Below are 17,732 nucleotides of genomic sequence, written 5' to 3' on the forward strand. Positions count from 1 at the left end.
GAGCCCTGGGGACTCTAAAGTGTAGGGTCTGGGAAGAAGGGAGACGGCCCAGCAAAGGAGACTGTGGTGGGCAGAGGACCAGGAGAGAATGGCATCCCAGAAGCCAAGGGAAGAACTTGTTCTAAAGGAGGGGCATAAAAAGGTGATGGCATCAATGAATTGACCAATGAGATCAAAGAAGTTTTGTAATAGAAAGATAAAAGAGTTATAGACAGAACGTGGGATGTTTCCAGTCAGGAGTTTGGACATGGTGCAGTTATTGCTAGTGACAAAGTCTAAGGTCTAACTGCAGGAGTGGATGGATGAGGTGAGCTGGAGGAAAGGGCAGCTGGAAGCGAGTAGGTGAGGGCGGTGAGGAACCAAGTGTTGCAGGGCTCACCCACGTAGAGTTACCATGGATGGTAACACGAGTAATGGTGGAGAGAAAACGAGTGAACTGGGTTCTCATATATTCAGGAAAGAGGGAAGGATGACTTGGAAGTCGTTTGGGGTACAGGTGGTAGAGTTTATTGGCCTGGGCTTCAAAGAAGGACAGAGAAATGATCTATGAGTGGTAAGGTAGGAGGAATGGAATGTGGGCACTTGGAGAGACAAGTAGTGTCACTTTCAAAGGCCACAGGAGAAAAAGGGCCATCAGGAAACAGCTATGTTTCAGTTGGAACAAAAAGACAACATTCATAGAAGAGGTTAAGACATAAAAGATTTACCAATGGTGGGGCTGGGAGGTTGAGTCAGTCCAGGGATTTTCAGAGCCACTTGGTGATAAGCATCTCGATGGTGATGGATGGTGCTGAAGTGAACAAGGTCGTAGCATGGGATGGGAACAACCTAACAATGTTTTCAAAGTTCTTCCTAGAGCCTCTTTCTTGCGATTGGTTGCATGGGCAGTTTGCAGTGATAAAGTGGGGTCTATCTTTCCAGGAGAGAGGAGCTCTGGGGAATCCCCCTGAGTCCACCTTGGAGTGGGGAAGGTTGAGGAAGGAGATCAGCCTTCCTTAATTCAGGGAGACAGAGTTCAGTCCAGCACAGAAGGACCTTTCTTACAGACATGGCCAAAGATGGGATGGCCTGTCTCAGACAGGAGTGAGTCTCCCATCTCTGGAGAAGCCAAGGAAGCCTCCATCAGAAGGATGTTCAGATAATGGATACCTTGATGCCCCTTCCAGTCCCATGTCCAAGATCCTGTCCTGGTGCCTTTATTAAGTGTGATGGCAGACATTTTTGGTTTGCAGTCTACCTTTAAGATTAACTTGATCTTGCATTTTGATTAAGCTGCCACCAAGATTGTGGTAGGTATGTTCCTGGGTCATAGCATCTGGAATAAAAGGCTTGTGTATTAGTTGATCCATTTCACAGCCAAACTCTTTATTAATGTGGTTAAATACAGAAAATAGTCCATTAGATAGTTCCTGTGGAATAGACCCTTAAAAGAACGACAACCCACCCCCCAAAAAATCCTATATTCTTAGTTACAAATCTAAACTTTTACCACAGTAGAAATTTTAAATTGCAAATTAATTTTAACTGTTCTTTTTTATTATAAAAACATTACATGCGCACAGAGGTAAAAAGCAAACATTACATAAGGAAAGACAATAAAAGTGAGCCTCCCTTTTACCACAGATTCCATTCATTCCTTAGAGTTAACCACTTTTATCAGTTTTTTAACATATTCTCTTTTCTTCTATGTACTGTTCTATACCTGGCTTTCGTTTATTTATATGTCTTGAAGATATCTCCGTATTAGCACTTTTTTACTTTCCTCATTCCTTTTTAGCAGTTGCATAGTATTCCACTGCCCGGCTCTTCCCTGGTGGGTTTGATCAGTCCCCTGTTGATGAAGATTTAGGATATTTCCCATTTTGTTCATTTAGTTATTGAAATGCTACATGAGCATCTTCTTTGCCCATATAATAAACTCTACTGAATAGAAGATATAAATAAAGATATAAAATAAATGTCTGGAAATAGAAATGACAGATCAGAAGACATACACATTTCAGACTTCGAATGGTAGTGTCAAATTGCCCTCCAAAGGCATTGCACCAATTTACACTCCTAGTAACAGTGAAGGAGCAAGCCTTAAACAACAAATTTAAATAAGTTCTTTGAACAGAGATTCAAACTGACTTCATTCCAAAGCGGATAAGCCTTCATAATGTAACTACCTTCTAATGTACTCATTGCTAAACCTGACTTTTTACCAAAGTTGATTGAAAGCCAGGGTGCAGTTCTGATGGAATCCTTGTCCTTTCTAAATGCAATGACAAGGCAATTCCTCCCACACAGAATATCCAATTTCCACTGCAGCCTGTGCCTTCTTGCCTCAAGACCATTGACATCCCTATAGAAACTCTGAGAAGTACACTGCAGGTTAACTTTCTCCCTTCGGTTACCAATGAGGGCACCCTCTGTTGTGCACAGACACCATTTCCAGCACCATGTTATGTTTCATTCATTCCAGGTTTATGGTTTAACTCATTCGGTCCAACTTTCCATAACCACACAATTTTTCTGGGCACCTGAACAGATGCTATCCGTTAAGGCTGAGCCTTCTCCAAAAAAACAGATTTAACTCATCAGTTATTAACCACATTACTTTTTTAGAGATGTATTCTTACAAGTCTCTCCCTGGGGCTGGATCTTAGGAAGACAGCAGCCTAGTGTGTGTGCATAACCAAACTAATCAGCTAGTAACCTGTATCAGATCTGTCAGAAAGACCAAACCAGCTGTGTGGGTAAATCCACGGTCTTCCTGAAAACCAGGACCAAGGAAGTCTTCTCATTAGAATACATCCAGCTCTTCAAACTTCATTGCATCTTATTTTCATGATCTAAACTGTCAGCAGTAAAAGCAGAAAGATTGGAGTTGGCAAGTAAAGGCAGACTTTGCCACATTGCATATGTAGAAGGTGTTAAGTGGCAGCAGAAGGCAAACCATGGATGCTTTTTTTTTTTTTATCTATTTCTGACATCTTCAGAACTGAAAATGTTAAGTTCGCCTTCATCAGTCAAACTTGAACACTGTTATTATAAATTAATAATATAATTTCCCGCCCCCATGAAACTTTCTCTTTAAAAAAAAAAAGTGGGAATCTGTTATACCAGGAGGTTGGCATGTTCAATTAAGCATGGTAAGTTTCTCTCTTGATTAGATCTGCAATGAACTGAAGTATCTCATTTTAGTCATGGGCCACTAAGCCTTCAGTCCCATTTAGTTAAGAACCCACGGCAGGTGCCGGCACTTCTGTTGCAAACCCATGTTTCAAATGAGATTTACAGGCACCAGTTTACCATGTAAAGTTGAGGATTCAGAAAAAATAGAACATAAGAATCCAAGTTAACTGACAATTTGCAGACACATGAAATCCAAGTGACAGGAGAGGATGGGTGTACGTGAAACAGTGGCTGTTACAGAATAAAATCTTTCCCTTTATGCCCAGATAAATAACTGGGCAATATACAGGCTAATCATAAGGAAGAACTGTTTTGTTACATTCTGTTTTTTACATACAAGTCAGAGTAACCGTTCAACACATATTTATTGAGCACCTACTATTTGCCAAGTGCTATGAACAAGTCAAAACTCTGCCCAAATGAATACACCAATGTCACAGCCCATTTGCAGAGAGACATACCCAAGATACAGGCTTTGACCACCTGATTCCAAGGAGCTCTTTTCCACCCCTTAGGTGGCATTGGGGCTGGATGCTGGCAAATCTTGGATCTGAAGCATGCCTGGGTAAAGTGATTCTTTATTCGTTTACCTCTTAGATATCCACAGGGTGCAAGGGATGGGAGCAGGGGAAGATGTTCAAGCCTTCTATCCGGCAGCCCCTCCCTGACTCAGAGCTCCAAAACTGAGATCAGACAAACCCCTTTGAGGATGTCTGTGTGTGAGCCATTGGTATCTGTGTATATGAGATAGAAAGGTCCAGAAAATTAAGTTCCTCAAATAATAAAACAGGCGACCCAAAATGATGAAGAACAGTAGCTCCCAAGCCGTGTCAGCCTCGACTAAGGTCAGTAAATTGGCTCCTTGCCTGAAACATCGTAGTTTGCTATCTGATACCTGCTGCGAGTTTTTTGGTTTGTAAAATTCCGATTTTGCCTGAACTTGATTAGGTTATCTTTTTTTTTAAGAGAGTCTCAAAATAGACAAACATTAATTGTAAACACTATTAGACTTTGGAGATTTAATTTACATCATTAACTGGGAAGAGAGTCTGGTGAGTTTCCTGTGATGTGTTTCTGGATCTTCCTTCTTTCTCTCCCCTGGAAAAGAATGTAAACTTCAAATAGATTTGCATACAGCAAGAACTCCAAGCATCTCTCTCTCTCTCTCTCTCTCTCTCTCTCTCTCTCTCTCTCTCTCTCACACACACACACACACACACACACACACACACACACAAGGTTCCCTTTGTTGTTTGTGTTCATGTTATATTCATAAACACTTACTGAGGACCAGCCTAAGAAGTAAGTACTGGGGGGACATGAAAAGCAGCATCCCTGCCTTGAGGGGCCCACAGGCCAGTTGGAGAGAGAGTCAGTAAAACACCTCTGAGGCTCTATGATAACTGTCATGACAGGATCAGTATCAGAGCGCTGTTATAAAGTACCAAGGTGCCTTGCCAGCCCAGGAAAGGGACTCAGGAAAAGCTTCCTGAAAGATGAGATGCCTAAAGCAGAGTATTAAGAAGGAGTAAGACAAGAAAATAACTGTGGAGCATTCCAAGCCATCTGAAGGGTAAATTAGAAGGAGGCAGGTCGGCAATGTGATTAAAAGCTGGGAGACCAATTAAGAAGCTGTAACCAACATCCAGGCTGGAAAGTGTTGGATCTAAAGTGTTCAAAGGTAGACTCAAAAGGACTTGGCAGCTAATTGGATATGGGGGAGAGGGAGACCTCTAAGGTGGCTAGAAAACACTGGAAATGAGGAAATCACCAACAGAAAATACAAGCAGAAGAGCAGATTCCTAGGAAGGAAAATGATGTATGGAAGTTTGGGGCATGTTGAGTTTAACCATCAGAGGGACTTCCCAGTGAAGGTGTTCAGAAGTCCATTGGATGAGAGGATCTGGGCCAGAGATCTGAATGTGGGAATCATCACTATCCAGGCAGTGGTCCACTGGGTCCCTTGGGAGAATGTGAGGTGTGAGGAAGAGAGAGCAAGGAGGGGCCCCTGAGGAGTGATGACATTTAAGGAGCGCTCTCGGGACGCCTTGAAAATCAAAGAGGATTTTGAGGAGGGGAGTGAGGAATATCAGATGCCACTGAGAGATCCAGGCAAGTGGAGGTGAAAAGTGGCCACGGGTAGGTTCAGTGGAGCAGTGCTGACAAATGGCAGGTGCAGAGTTAAGAAATGACTGAAGGGGCCTCCCTGGTGGCGCAGTGGTTGAGAGTCCGCCTGCCGATGCAGGGGATACGGGTTCGTGCCCCGGTCTGGGAGGATCCCATATGCCGCGGAGCGGCTGGGCCCGTGAGCCATGGCTGCTGAGCCTGCGCATCCGGAGCCTGTGCTCCGCAACGGGAGAGGCCACAACAGTGAGAGGCCCGCGTACCACAAAAAAAAAAAAAAAAAAAAAAAAAAAAAAAAAAAGAAATGACTGAAGGAACCCTAAGGACACAGAGGCACCAGCACAGACTGATCTTCCCAGAGGCTTGTCCATGAAGAGAAGGCAAGAGAGAGCAGTACCTGCAGGAAACCTGAAGTCAAGAGAAAAGTTGCCACGTTGAAAGACTTAAGCATGATTATATATTGAGGGGAAAGGGAAGGATTGAGGATAAGATGACTGATTAGGCAGAGTCCCTGAAAAGGCAGGAAATTGGGATAAAGGACAGAATTTCAACCTTTAAGATACCAACTTTTGAAACACATTGGAAATCTTCCAAAATATTTAGGAAGACACTCTCATATTTCCAATGATAAGGTGACCCCATTAGGAGAGATGATATAGAACCAATTCACATGTAGACAGAACTGTGCTTTACTTGTGACTCCAGAGGTCATTTTTACAGAAAATTATTTTTAAAAGCCTTAATAAGGAAATCAGCCTGCTTCATTTCATTATATGATGGGTTTGGCCACCGCTTGAGATACAATTATGTAAATATTCTTATTAATTACAAATACTAGTCCTATGATTACATCTATAAATATAACTACAATTAAATTATGTTCATCATCTTTATTATGTGGTCCATTCACAAAATATTTACAAAGACACTTTACAAACTACTTTATTACAATACTAGCTTAATTTCCATTATTGTCAATGTAATTTTACAATAAGTGGTTTTACATGATGTTTCACAAAAATTAGAGGAAATAATTTAGAGGTTGAATAAGTAAGTAAACTCTATGATCTTGGTGTTTTTGTGCAGGATGAGAATATTATTTTTAATATTTTGCTTTTAAGAATAAAAGTCAGGTCAGATCCAAGAGGAGTTTATTCCTTCAAGCTGCTAGGTAGTGTCTTGTATCTTAGAACTTTCACTATTCTCTGAGTCTCCATGCCCTCCCGAGAAGGCCCATACCATCAGGGCATGAATCTCAAGTCCTTGTTTCTTGTCTCTCTGGCTCCAGGCTGTGAACTCTACAAGGGCACCCACCAGCTGGATCTTATTACCAAATGTTGCCTGATTCATAGCACAGTCTTGGTTAATATTTGCAGAGTAGAAGACTGTGACTTGTACTGACTTGGAAAAAAAGCTGACTTCCCAGGGGAGCTAATATACCGAGAGCCTCACTGTAACTCAGTGACTGCATGTGACGTGCCAAGCACGATTCTAAGACGCTTGTTGAGGAGCACAAAGATACACGGATGGCGGAGAGGTCTCTGCCCCTGAGAAGCCTGCCCTCTGGTGGGGAAAGCAGACAGGTGGGCAGCAAACTGAAATAAGGGCTGTGACAGGGGTACAAAGTGCCATGATAGCGGCGGGTGGATTTCCACTTGGGAAGATGGGTGTGTGTATCAGTAGAGAAAAAGCTTCGGGTCTGGCCTTCAGTTAGGCCTTGACAAATGAGGAGTATGTTCATACAGAAGGAGAAGCCAGAGCCCAGCTTTCCCCGCTCTGCTCTCTGCTGTGCTCGCCAGTGCTCACCTGGGCAGCCTGGTGGGGGAGGTGCAGGAATGGGATGACTGGTGTCCCCTTCTGTCTTCCATCTCTGGTGCATAAACACCTGGTCCAGCCCATTTCTCCTCTTTACCTTCGGACAGTTCCTGGGGCTCTATGTACGGACCCTCAGCCCTACTGGGGCCTTGGGCTTGGGTGGACTTGAAAGGATTTACTTTGGGTCATTAGCCAGCGAGAAGCACGTACGAACCTCATCAACTTGCCAGGAAACCACAAACACAAGGATTGATTGAGCCCCGCTGGGCGCTGGGGATTCGGCAGCGAACAAAACCAATGAAAATCCCTACCCTCGTGGAGTTTGGCTGCTCATGGGAAGCAGCAGGTAATCAGTAGCAATAAGGATACAGTAAATTAGATGGTGAAAAAACACTTTTTCAAGAAAATAAGCTGGGGATGAGAAATGCTGGAAAGAAAAGTTGCAAATTTAAATAGGCTGCTCAGAGCAGCCTTGATGAGAAGGTGACATTTGAACGAGTACTTGAAGGAGTTGAGAGAGTGAAGCCCGTGGATCCCTGGGAGAAGAACATTCCAGGTAGAGGGACCAGCAAAGGCCATGGCGCTGAGGTGGGAGAGTGCACAGTGTTTTCCAGAACAGCAAGGAGGCCAGCGTGCTTGAGCAGAGTAAGCTAGGAGAGGGGGAGGGGCCGGGGGAGGGGGTCGAGGTGAGCTTCACTGGACAGAATTTTCCAGGTCATTGGGAAGACTTTGGCTTTCACTTTGACCTCAGGAGCCACTGCAGGATTTTGCACAGAGGAGTGAGTGGCGTGATGATCTGATCACTGAGACCAGCCTGGGGGACAGAGAGGTAAAGGTGGAAGGGAGACTGGCCAGAAGGCCAGCAGGATTGTTGCTCGGCCCAGGGGGATGGGGAGGGGAAAGTGGTCAGATTCTGAAATATTCTGAAAGTAGAGACCCCAGATTTGCTGGTGGATAACATGTGGGATGTGAGAGGAACCCACGATGACCCCAAGGTCGGCGTTTGCTCTTTGCCACGTCAGTTCCATTGCATACCTTCTCAGAGTGACGATGGCCTGGCTGCCTGACCTGAGTCTCTGCTTCCAGACAAAAAGACAGGGGATAAACAGGAAGAAAGTTCAGTGCCCTTTTACTTTTTAAGCTACCAGCCAAGCCATAAACTTCAAAGACGGAGACAGGAAAGGCAGAACTGAAAACACAAAAATAGTTTCTAAAACACTAAGTATTCCCCCCTGTTTCATTTTCCCTTTTCTTCTCCCAAACCAAGGCCTGTTCACCGAGGTGTGTGTGGCCACTCCCTTTACATCTGTAAATCTCTTTGGTCCTATCTCTTCTGTGTTTCTGGTGCTCAGAATGTTCCATGGCAGCCGGGAGGGAATCTTACCTCCAGCCCAAAGGGTTCCTGTCCAGCGCTGCTGATTACTTGGTGGGAAAGATGTGAAGGAATTTCCAGGGGTCATTTCCATTAATTAACAGCAGAAACAGAAGAAAAATGCTTTTTCTTTGAGTAAACAGAACCTCCAAAAGTTATTTTGCGAAGCAGCTTAGAGCTTCTGTTTTATGGCAGAGAGATTGGTTGAGGATTTTGATTCCTCAAATTTTGTTCTTCCAAAATTTGTTCTTATTCATAATAGGCCTTTCTGCTTTGATCTTCTCCCACACTTCCCTGCCGCACCCCCTCAACACACAGTCCCCTGAGGACACTCAGCTGGTATTCTTCTGCAGATTTCAGAGCAAGCTAAACTATATTAAAATTGTGTACTAGGTTTTGACGTACTAGGTGCCTCATGATTTGAGCAGAATTTGCTATTTCTGCGATTTTAAGTATACAAATTATCTGTCGCTGTATAAAAATACAACACTTGAAGGGTTCACACTGCAGCAGAGTATATTTTTTAAAGTTGCCTTAAAAAATGTTAAAAATCACTCCTCTCACCTTGAAAAGTGCTCGAAAATGTCTTCTTCTTTAGGCACAGAGCTACAGTTTTTTCTTAGACCTGTCCATGTCAACCCTTATGCCAACGTGGAATCCATGCCTAAAATAATCTATGGAAGCAGTGCCTTTACTGCCAAGGTCTCCTGCACCGGAGGCTGCTAAGCTTCCATTCTATTTTTAAATATCAAGCTTTTTATTTTCAGTAATTTATAGGGTGAAGGTCCTGCATTCACTTCCATAATAATACCAACCCTTTCTGAGTAATTTACTGTATGTCAGGGCCATCTAAACACCTGCTGTGTATCAAACCATTAAGTCTTCCAGCAGCTGTACGAGCTGAGTGTTCTATTTATTATCCCCATTTAAAAATTCTGAGCCTGAGACACAGAGGAGGTAAAGTCCTTGTGCATCAGGAAGCTCTTTTGAGCGACCCCGAGTCCACTGTGCAACACCAATAGCCCTTCCCTGTACTCTGTCCTCACAGGTAATGGGAGAAAGCTGATCACTATCTTTTCATTTTAAGATCATGAAGGTATCTAAAACACAGAGGGCCAGCTCCCTCACCTTGACCTTCTTAATTTCGGGAAAGTATAAAGTGATCCTTCTCCTAATTGGTTTTGGAACTGACTTTGGGGGACTCACTGAAAACTAAACACCAATCCGACAAGGCCCCCGATGCTTACACTGTTGGGTCAGATGCAGCTAATTCTCCAGTCCCGCCTGTGTGGATTGAGAGAAGAGACGATGCCAACGATTCCTCTAAAGCAGGGGTCCCCCACCCCGGGCCGCACAGCAGGAGGTGGGCCGCGGGCGAGTGAGCAGAGCTTCATCTGCCGCTCCCCATGGCTCTCATGACCACCTGAGCCATCCACCGCCACCCGCCCCTGTCCGTGGAAAAATTGTCTTCCATGAAACTGGTCCCTGGCGCCAGAAAGGTTGGGGACAGCTGCTCTAAAGCAATTCAGGGCCACGTTACCCTTGCCCCTGGGCTGTCTGTTGGTTTGTTTTTCTTTTTCCTCTTATTTACAGAGTTCTGCTAATGCCAGGCACTGTGATCAGTCCTTTACACATATTTTCTCACTTAAGCCTTGCATTTAGCTCAGGAGTCAGTCGTTAACATCCCTATTCAACAGGTGGGAAAACTGAAGCTCAGAAATAGTCACGTGTTTACCAGTTCTCAGCCAGCAGAGCCAGTGAGAGAGGCGGGGCTTAAGCCCAGGCCTAGCTGCCTCGAAATCACATCCTTTTAACCACAGCACTGTGCTGTCCCCAACACACATGCATCCTGCGAGGTGTTCTCCCAGCTTGTGGCTTCAGGCTGAACAGGTCCTGAAGGTGCCAGGTCTTCCTACCCCCAAACACAGAGGGTCCCTTTGAGAATCCCATGTTGTGTGCTCACTCTTGTCCTGTCAGCATGATCCTCACAGCTTTTCTCAAAAGGTGCCCTGTGGTGATCCCAGGGGTGTCCACGGAACTGGGATGAGGATGCCTTGCTGGCGAAGCTCTGCCCCACCACCTCAAGGAACTCCCCTGTGTGCTAAATTCTAAAGGTGGGCCTTCACCCTTTCTTCACCTTTTCTGTGTGCTGCTTTTCTAGAAACTAATCTCTGAAAATCCTTTTAGGCCTTGGAGCAGCCATTGTCAGCACTCACAAGGCAGAATGGCTGCCAGGTTCTGCAAATTGGGGCAGACGTTGTATTAAAGAAGTTGAAGGGGTGGATGGACGAGAGCTGCTCCCCAGGCAGCCTCTGCAGCTTTGCCTTGCTGCCCAAGGGCTGAACCCCAAGAGAAAACAAGTAAGGTCTATCCCTCCCATTTTTCCATAGCACAGAAAATCTGAGGTGCTCCTGCAGTGGGAAAACGGGTGACACCCAGTCTAGAAAACCCTTGCTGGTCTGTGGAAATGTTTGAGAACCTATGAAATCCCAATTCTTGAATCATTTCCCTACCCTGTCCTCCCACTCCTCCTTTAGAGAATTTGGGGAAACCAGCCCATGTTTCATGACTTTTGGGCATTACTTGGATTGGATTACTTCACGTTTTATTTCCCCAGGCTTGTTTGTTTCCTCTTCTGAATGCTCTCTTGCTTTATTATTACTTTACATACAATTTTTAAATAGCAATTGTTGATCATAGAGCTGCAGAATGTCTAAGTTCAAAGACAGACCCCAAATCCACAGAGTGGCATTATTACTAGAATCATCACCTTCTATAAAGTTTAGAACCTCCCTTTTCCTCTTCTTGCCTTTTCAGCAGATGATTTGAGGACTTCTTAGGGTTGTCTTCCACAAGAAGTACCCCTCTTTAGGCTTCAGGCTGCCAAATGCTGAGAATCACTCTTCATTATCCAGCTATCTACTCCCCAAATAAGACTAGATTTGGCAGCCAGGAATGTGTCTTGCATCCATGCTGCCTGGCAACCTCCAGACAATCCCAGCTCCCTGCCCGTTTCCTCCTTCTTGAATTCCTTCTTTTTCTCTCCTTTTTCTTTTCTTTTTTTTTTTCCTTCTTCCCTTTTACCTCCTCCTTCTCCTAGTCCCCAGACTTCTTTCCTTTCCTCTTTTCTTCCCCGAGTTTCCATGGAGATTAAATAGAAATAGCCAAATTCAAATTACCTTCCAGCGTGGGGAACCTAATGCTGACCTTCAACATCCCTCAAGGATGGACATCATGCCCATCACCTAGTCCTTCTTTATCATTCCTTATGAAGCCCAAGCCACATACTGACCCACTTTTCTCTGCGTCATGTTCCTCTTCCTGCTTCCTTGGAGGGTGTGCCCAGCAGGGCACATTCATTACCTAGACTAAGGTACTTACCTGCTGGAGGCTTCCTTTATGGTAGCAGGCATCTAGATTTAAGGCTAATGGAGCTTGCAAGCAGAAGGGGCTCTCTCCCCCATCATTTTCACCATTGAAGTCAACTGGTCCCACTCTAGTTTACATCTCCTGTCATCCCCAGCCAGGCACACAAGTCACCTCTGTGACCACTCCCCAGGATTTCCATTCACAAGGAGGGGTGGGATGCGGATGCCAACCTGCCATGCCCCATCCTAGGAGGACAGGCTCTCCAAGAGAAACGTTTTGGGGTTTGATTTGGTTTGGTTTGGGTCTAACTAGAAAAGTAGAATGAGCTCCTCTGCTAATATGCTGCTAGAGAACCCAGCCAACCCCCAATGCCTAGTGGGAAAATTGTAGGAGTTGTGATATTTTCAGGGACTCATCATATCTGAATCTAGGCAATAATCAGTCAGTTTCAAATGAGGCTCCTTTGTACCTTGAACGTTCCCAGGGAGAAAAAAATCAAGGATTAAAAGAGAAAGAAAAATACGCTATGTTTCACATAAAGTAATCTCTACACTTTTGCATGCTTTTTTTCTGTGCTTGTTGCATGCATTTACCCATTAATTATGTTAGTAATGGAGAAGAAATGAAGCGTTACTTTTGTGGTACAGCTGTTTAAAATGATTACTTTGAAAATGGTATTTTTTCCAGCACCTTTCCCTAAGCGTCTCTTCACCAACAGACATTACTTGCTGTGCTTAGTTGCTCATCCTTTACCGTAAATCCCCAACTGGAATCAGTTGCCTCCCTGATGCCTTAATTGCAGCTGACTCAACTAATACGAAAAGCTGTGATGCATCCCAACTCCTATAGAAATTGCAGTGTTAATTAAGATAAGTGTTTGAAAACCAAAGTCAAATCAAAGGACCCCTGGGCTTAGCTTTCCATGGTCAAAAGCCAATTCTGGGGTGAGCATATAATTCCAGAGACACGGCTATGCCTCCAGAGCAGTTCTGTTTCTCTAGAAGCATTACTTTTGTGGCACAGCTGTTTGAAATGATTACCTTGAAATGGTACTTTTCAGACCTCAGCAGTAGGGGGAGGAGTTTTGGTGATGATTGGTGCTTTCGTTTTTCGTAAGCAATTGGGAGGGAGAGAAGAGGTCACCTTTCATCTGTGATCCGGCAGCTTGAGATTCTCAGATAGAGAATTGGGCTGAAGAATCACAAGGTAAGAAAGTACCCTTCTTGCAGGTCATAGGGCCTTTGGGCTGGGCAGAAAGGAGTGGTTGCTGCTGACCGGCCCCTTAGCTGAGGAAGCCACATGCCTGCTTCACCGGCGCTTCGCCATTTGCCACGAGCCTCTCTCTTTATCTTCCTTCTCACCTGTCTCCTTTCCATTACTTTCTCTTGCTTCAGGGAGGTTCAGAGAAAAGGCTTCAATTCTCCACAAGATCGCCAAGAAAAAATGTCAGGTGGATGAGAACGAGAGGCAGAATGGCGCTGCTAATCATGTGGGTGAGTCCGGGAGACTTCCATCCCGTGCCTTTCCTGAAGTACATGGAGGGGGGCAGAGAGACAGGACCCAGTGTGGACACCCCAACTCAGTGCAGACACAGAACCCTGCAACTCAGCCCTTTCCTGGGTGTCAGGAAGAGTCCCACTTCCCCCTCATGGGTACAGGGCATGAATAGACACAATATATCACCTACACCCAGGTGAACTTTAGAAAGAGTGAAATGGGGCTTGCCTGGTGGCGCAGTGGTTGAGAGTCCGCCTGCCGATGCAGGGGACGCGGGTTCGTGCCCCGGTCCGGGAAGATCCCACATGCCGCGGAGCGGCTGGGCCCGTGAGCCATGGCCGCTGAGCCTGCGCGTCTGGAGCCTGTGCTCCGCAACGGGAGAGGCCACAAGAGTGAGAGGCTCGCGTACCGCAAAAAAAAAAAAAAGAGCGAAATGATTCTCTGCGGAACCATATAAAATAAATAAATAAAAACTTAAAAATAAGCAAAGTTACACCACCTCCTAGCCAGGCATCTCCACTGAAGAGTAGAAAGTCACTTCATTTCAGGGATTGCACATAAAGAAGTCATACAGACCTGTCATTTAATGCTTAACAAAAGGTGAGAGTACCCCTTCTGAAATTCTTGCCTGGTAGCCAGACTTTATACCTGTGACAGTGCCTGCAGCACCCCCAGTAAATTACCCGATTGTTCACTTGGTCACTCCTGAACTGAGTGGCAGGGTTCCTACAAGATGACCCTGCCCCTCCTTTCTTAAGAATTCAACAGTACTCACCCGGGTCTCTTGTGGTTGACCTTTTCTGAGTTCCTGTGTGACCAGATCGTGACATTCAGGCATCTCATTTTAACTTGGAATGTTATGTTCCTCATCTCCAGTCTGTGACTCTCACGTAGCTCTTTAATTCTAAATTCAGACTAAATTTACCCTAATCTGGAACTATGCGATACACAATACTATTGCCCAAGAAACTAAAATTATCTGCAGACAAAATTTAAAAGTGTTGCACTCGAAATATATGACATTCCTTAGAAGAGTTTCTGCCTCTCCTGTTATCCTGACTTCTAGCTCACAGAAACTATTTGGCCAAGAAACAGTCAAGAGTCTACTGGGTATAAAAAGAAAAACTTAAAGGAAATAAGCTAAAATGCTAACTATCATGCCTGGGAGGTTGCTTCTTCTCATCTGTTCATGTCTGTTCTTGGACATCTTAACTCCACTTTGGGACCCAGCCTCCTGTGTTGTCTGGCTATTGAAGGCCGATCCTAAAGTTGTATCACTTCAGCCAACAGACACCCTAAACACAATTTTAATATTTCCCAAGGTACTTAGTACTTTTTAGTTTAAATAACTAAACCAAGTATACCAGGAAAAAGACACAGTCACACACAGCAGAACATCATTAAGATAACATCATCACGACTGAAAACATGGAAAGATAAAATAGTTTGAGTTTCAGTGGCTTTCTACATTTAAATATATCGATGCCTCTGTATTCCACAACTAAATACATAAACATAAATATTTCCCTATGACTTCCAAAATTTGGCTCCTTCAAACCCAACAGTTTTTATGTAACTCTCAAATGATTTTCCAGTGAGAGTTTACCAGTGATAAAAATGTTTAGTTTTTCTGAAGTTGCTAGAAATACTCTGATACTCTATGAGCAGCCTGAGACTGCCCATATCTGATACTGATGAGCATTCTGGTATTCCTGGCAACGCTGACACTGAACCACAGAGCTTCATCGTCTCCTGAAATCCGAGACTTGACCCAGCACAGCCAGAGGGCCTAGGAACCCTTTTTATTTCCCTGTCACTGAAATCATGGCAAAAAACCTCAGTGGTGCCTGATCACTGATCACCTACCGGTGTTCCTCTGAGCCCTGAAAAAAAATCTTCTAATGCAAGGCAGGTGTGATAATGAGGATCCCAATAGTTTCTATTTCTTGTTTGCTCGCTCTGTACCAGGCACTGTGCTGAGAGCTTTGGATGCATTTTCTTATGTAATCTTTATCAGCGTACCCTTTGATCGCATTGTTGTTGTTAGTCATAGCAGCAGTGGTGTTTCTATTGTCGTCATCTCCCTGATTTTACAGATGAGGAAGCTGAGTCTCGGAGGAGTTAAGTCACTTGCTAAAGGTCCCACAGCACAAGTAGCAGAATCAGAGTGTGAACCCAGGCCTGTCTGAGATGCCCAGTGTCCACGAGTCCCAGTGTTCAACCATTACCCAGGAGTCACTCTAGCCAAATGTCACCTCTCATTCAGGAATGATTACTTGTTCAGCACCCCGCTCTTGCCTGGCCTGCAGTAGGATGTCCAGGTGTGGAATGTTCTCAGTAGCATTCTCCACGCATTTCGAGAAGGCCGGGTTCCCAGGTTTGCCCTACGCGTGGCACCTACACTCCGGCAGAGTTGTCTACTCACTGAGCCTGAGGGAATTAGAGCTGGAAGCAGTGGGCCTTGGAGGTCACCCAGTTGATTTCCCTAATCTCATAGATAAGGTTCCTAAAGCCCAGAGGAAGAAGAGGACTTGCCCGAGGTGACAGCCCGATGGTGGCAGAGCAGAGCCTAGGACCCAAGTCTTCTGAGGCCATAGCTAATAAATATCCTTTCTGGAATGTGATACAAAAGAAAAGATCCTGCTATAAAAAATATCTGAGAGGTGTGGTCCTGGGTATAAACAGTTAGTGTGTAGATTGGCTTTTGGTATAAAAATGTCCACGCTCATGTTCTTGAGTGGCGAGTTGGTCAGTTTGCCTAGTCTAGAGAATGCATACCCTGGGAGTTGATAGGGCACTTAAGGTCAGACATCAGGCCAGAGGGGATGCCAGAGAGCTATTAAAGAGAGGAAGAGGGCTGAGTACACTAAAAGGCATGGGGGAGAAGGGTAGAAATCCTTTGCCATCTGACACAACCTCAGCCCTGGGCCTTATCACCCCTCAGAGACCACTACCTTCTCCCTTGGCCCAATATAGGGTGTTCTTCTCTATATGGCTCTTACCCCTACTTGACTCCATTTGCTTTCTTTGTATGTGCCTGATTTATGTCACAGAAAAAATCGAGCTCCCAAACAGCACCAGCACAGAAGTGGAGATGACACCATCCAGTGATGCTTCGGAACCTGTACAAAATGGAAATCTCTCGCACAGCATTGAAGCTGCGGAAGCCCAGGTATGCCTCTTTTCCATTGCTCTTCCGGACCGCCGTTCGTGTCGATATTCTAGCACAGCAGCACAGACTTACTTTCTCCTTGGAGGCCCCAGCTCCCAGCTGGGTGGACACCAGGTGGAGTCATCCATCCTTATGTATATTTCCCAGTACCAGCCAGGGCACCACATGCGTCAGGCTCTTCCTTTATCCAATAAGTACACATATTTTCTAAGCCACTGTTTCTCAGGGTGAGATTGGAGGACTCATGCATCAAATCTCCTGGGGATAAAAATGCAGATCCCTAGCCCATATCCCAGACCCGATGAAACAGAATCTCTGAGAAGTGGCACCCAGGAATCAGCATTTTTAACTCCCTTCCCTGGTGATTCTTAGTAGATGATAAAGTTTGATCACTGCTGCAGCCTAATCCTTTCTCTGTCTTTAGGGCCAAGATTAAGTAACAGAGAAACCACAGCCATCACACCTTGGTTAGCCCCCTTTGGCCTTCCCTGTCCCTGCAGTTGAAATTAATCAGTACCCTGGCCCAGTCCACCATTCAGTGTTGCAACCATTAGATAGCTGTTTGATCTAATGGCTATAATATTTAACATTTATACATACTGTGTGCCACAGCTTTGGTGCTAGGTGCTTTAAACCACCCAGCTGAAGGTATAGACATTTAATATCTCCATTTTACAGCTGAGGAAGCTAAAGCTTAACAGGATGAAGTAGTTATTCAGCGTTATTTAGTTTGTAGCTATTAGAAATGAGATTTGATCTCAAGACTGTCTAAATATAGCGTCTGTACTATTTCCACCAAGCAGCACTGCCTCTAGACCACAGTTGCTCAAAAAAGTAGGCAGAAGCAAAAAGTAGGTGGTGCCTGTTAGATTTCTGGATCTCACCCTCCTCAAGTGAATCAGGATTTCTAAGGCATAGAGCCCTAAACTCACATTTTAATCAGTCACCCTGGGTCAGTGTTTTCTCAAACTTTAATGTGCTTAGGAATTTCCTGGGGGATCCTGTTACAGTTCAAGGTCTGATTTGTCAGGTCTGGAGTAGGACCCAGAGTCTGCGATTCTCCTGAGCTCCAAGGTGATTCTGATACTGCTGGTACGAGAACCACACTTTGAGTAGCATTCCCCTCAAGTTTGTGACCCACTTCTCTAGGCAGAATTTTCCTGATGAGCTGATAATGAAGCCAGACTACAGCAAATCCATTCCAGC

The 17,732-nt window shown here is 44.8% G+C and overlaps 1 protein-coding gene across 2 annotated transcripts in view; it reads left to right on the forward strand.

The window, feature by feature from the left end:
* Positions 1 to 17,732, forward strand: part of SLC24A2 (solute carrier family 24 member 2) — a gene marked incomplete at both ends in the record, with an annotated part of 251,262 nt that overhangs the window by 187,323 nt on the left and 46,207 nt on the right. For both annotated transcript variants that reach the window (XM_079706205.1, XM_079706206.1), the window contains 2 exons: positions 13,252 to 13,350; positions 16,408 to 16,526. In XM_079706205.1, the coding sequence (XP_079562331.1) occupies positions 13,252 to 13,350; positions 16,408 to 16,526 (218 nt within the window). The remainder of the gene's footprint in view (positions 1 to 13,251; positions 13,351 to 16,407; positions 16,527 to 17,732) is intronic.

The sequence above is a fragment of the Hyperoodon ampullatus genome, assembly GCF_949752795.1.
Source record: "Hyperoodon ampullatus genome assembly, chromosome: 6".
In the NCBI taxonomy this organism is placed as follows: domain Eukaryota; kingdom Metazoa; phylum Chordata; class Mammalia; order Artiodactyla; family Ziphiidae; genus Hyperoodon; species Hyperoodon ampullatus.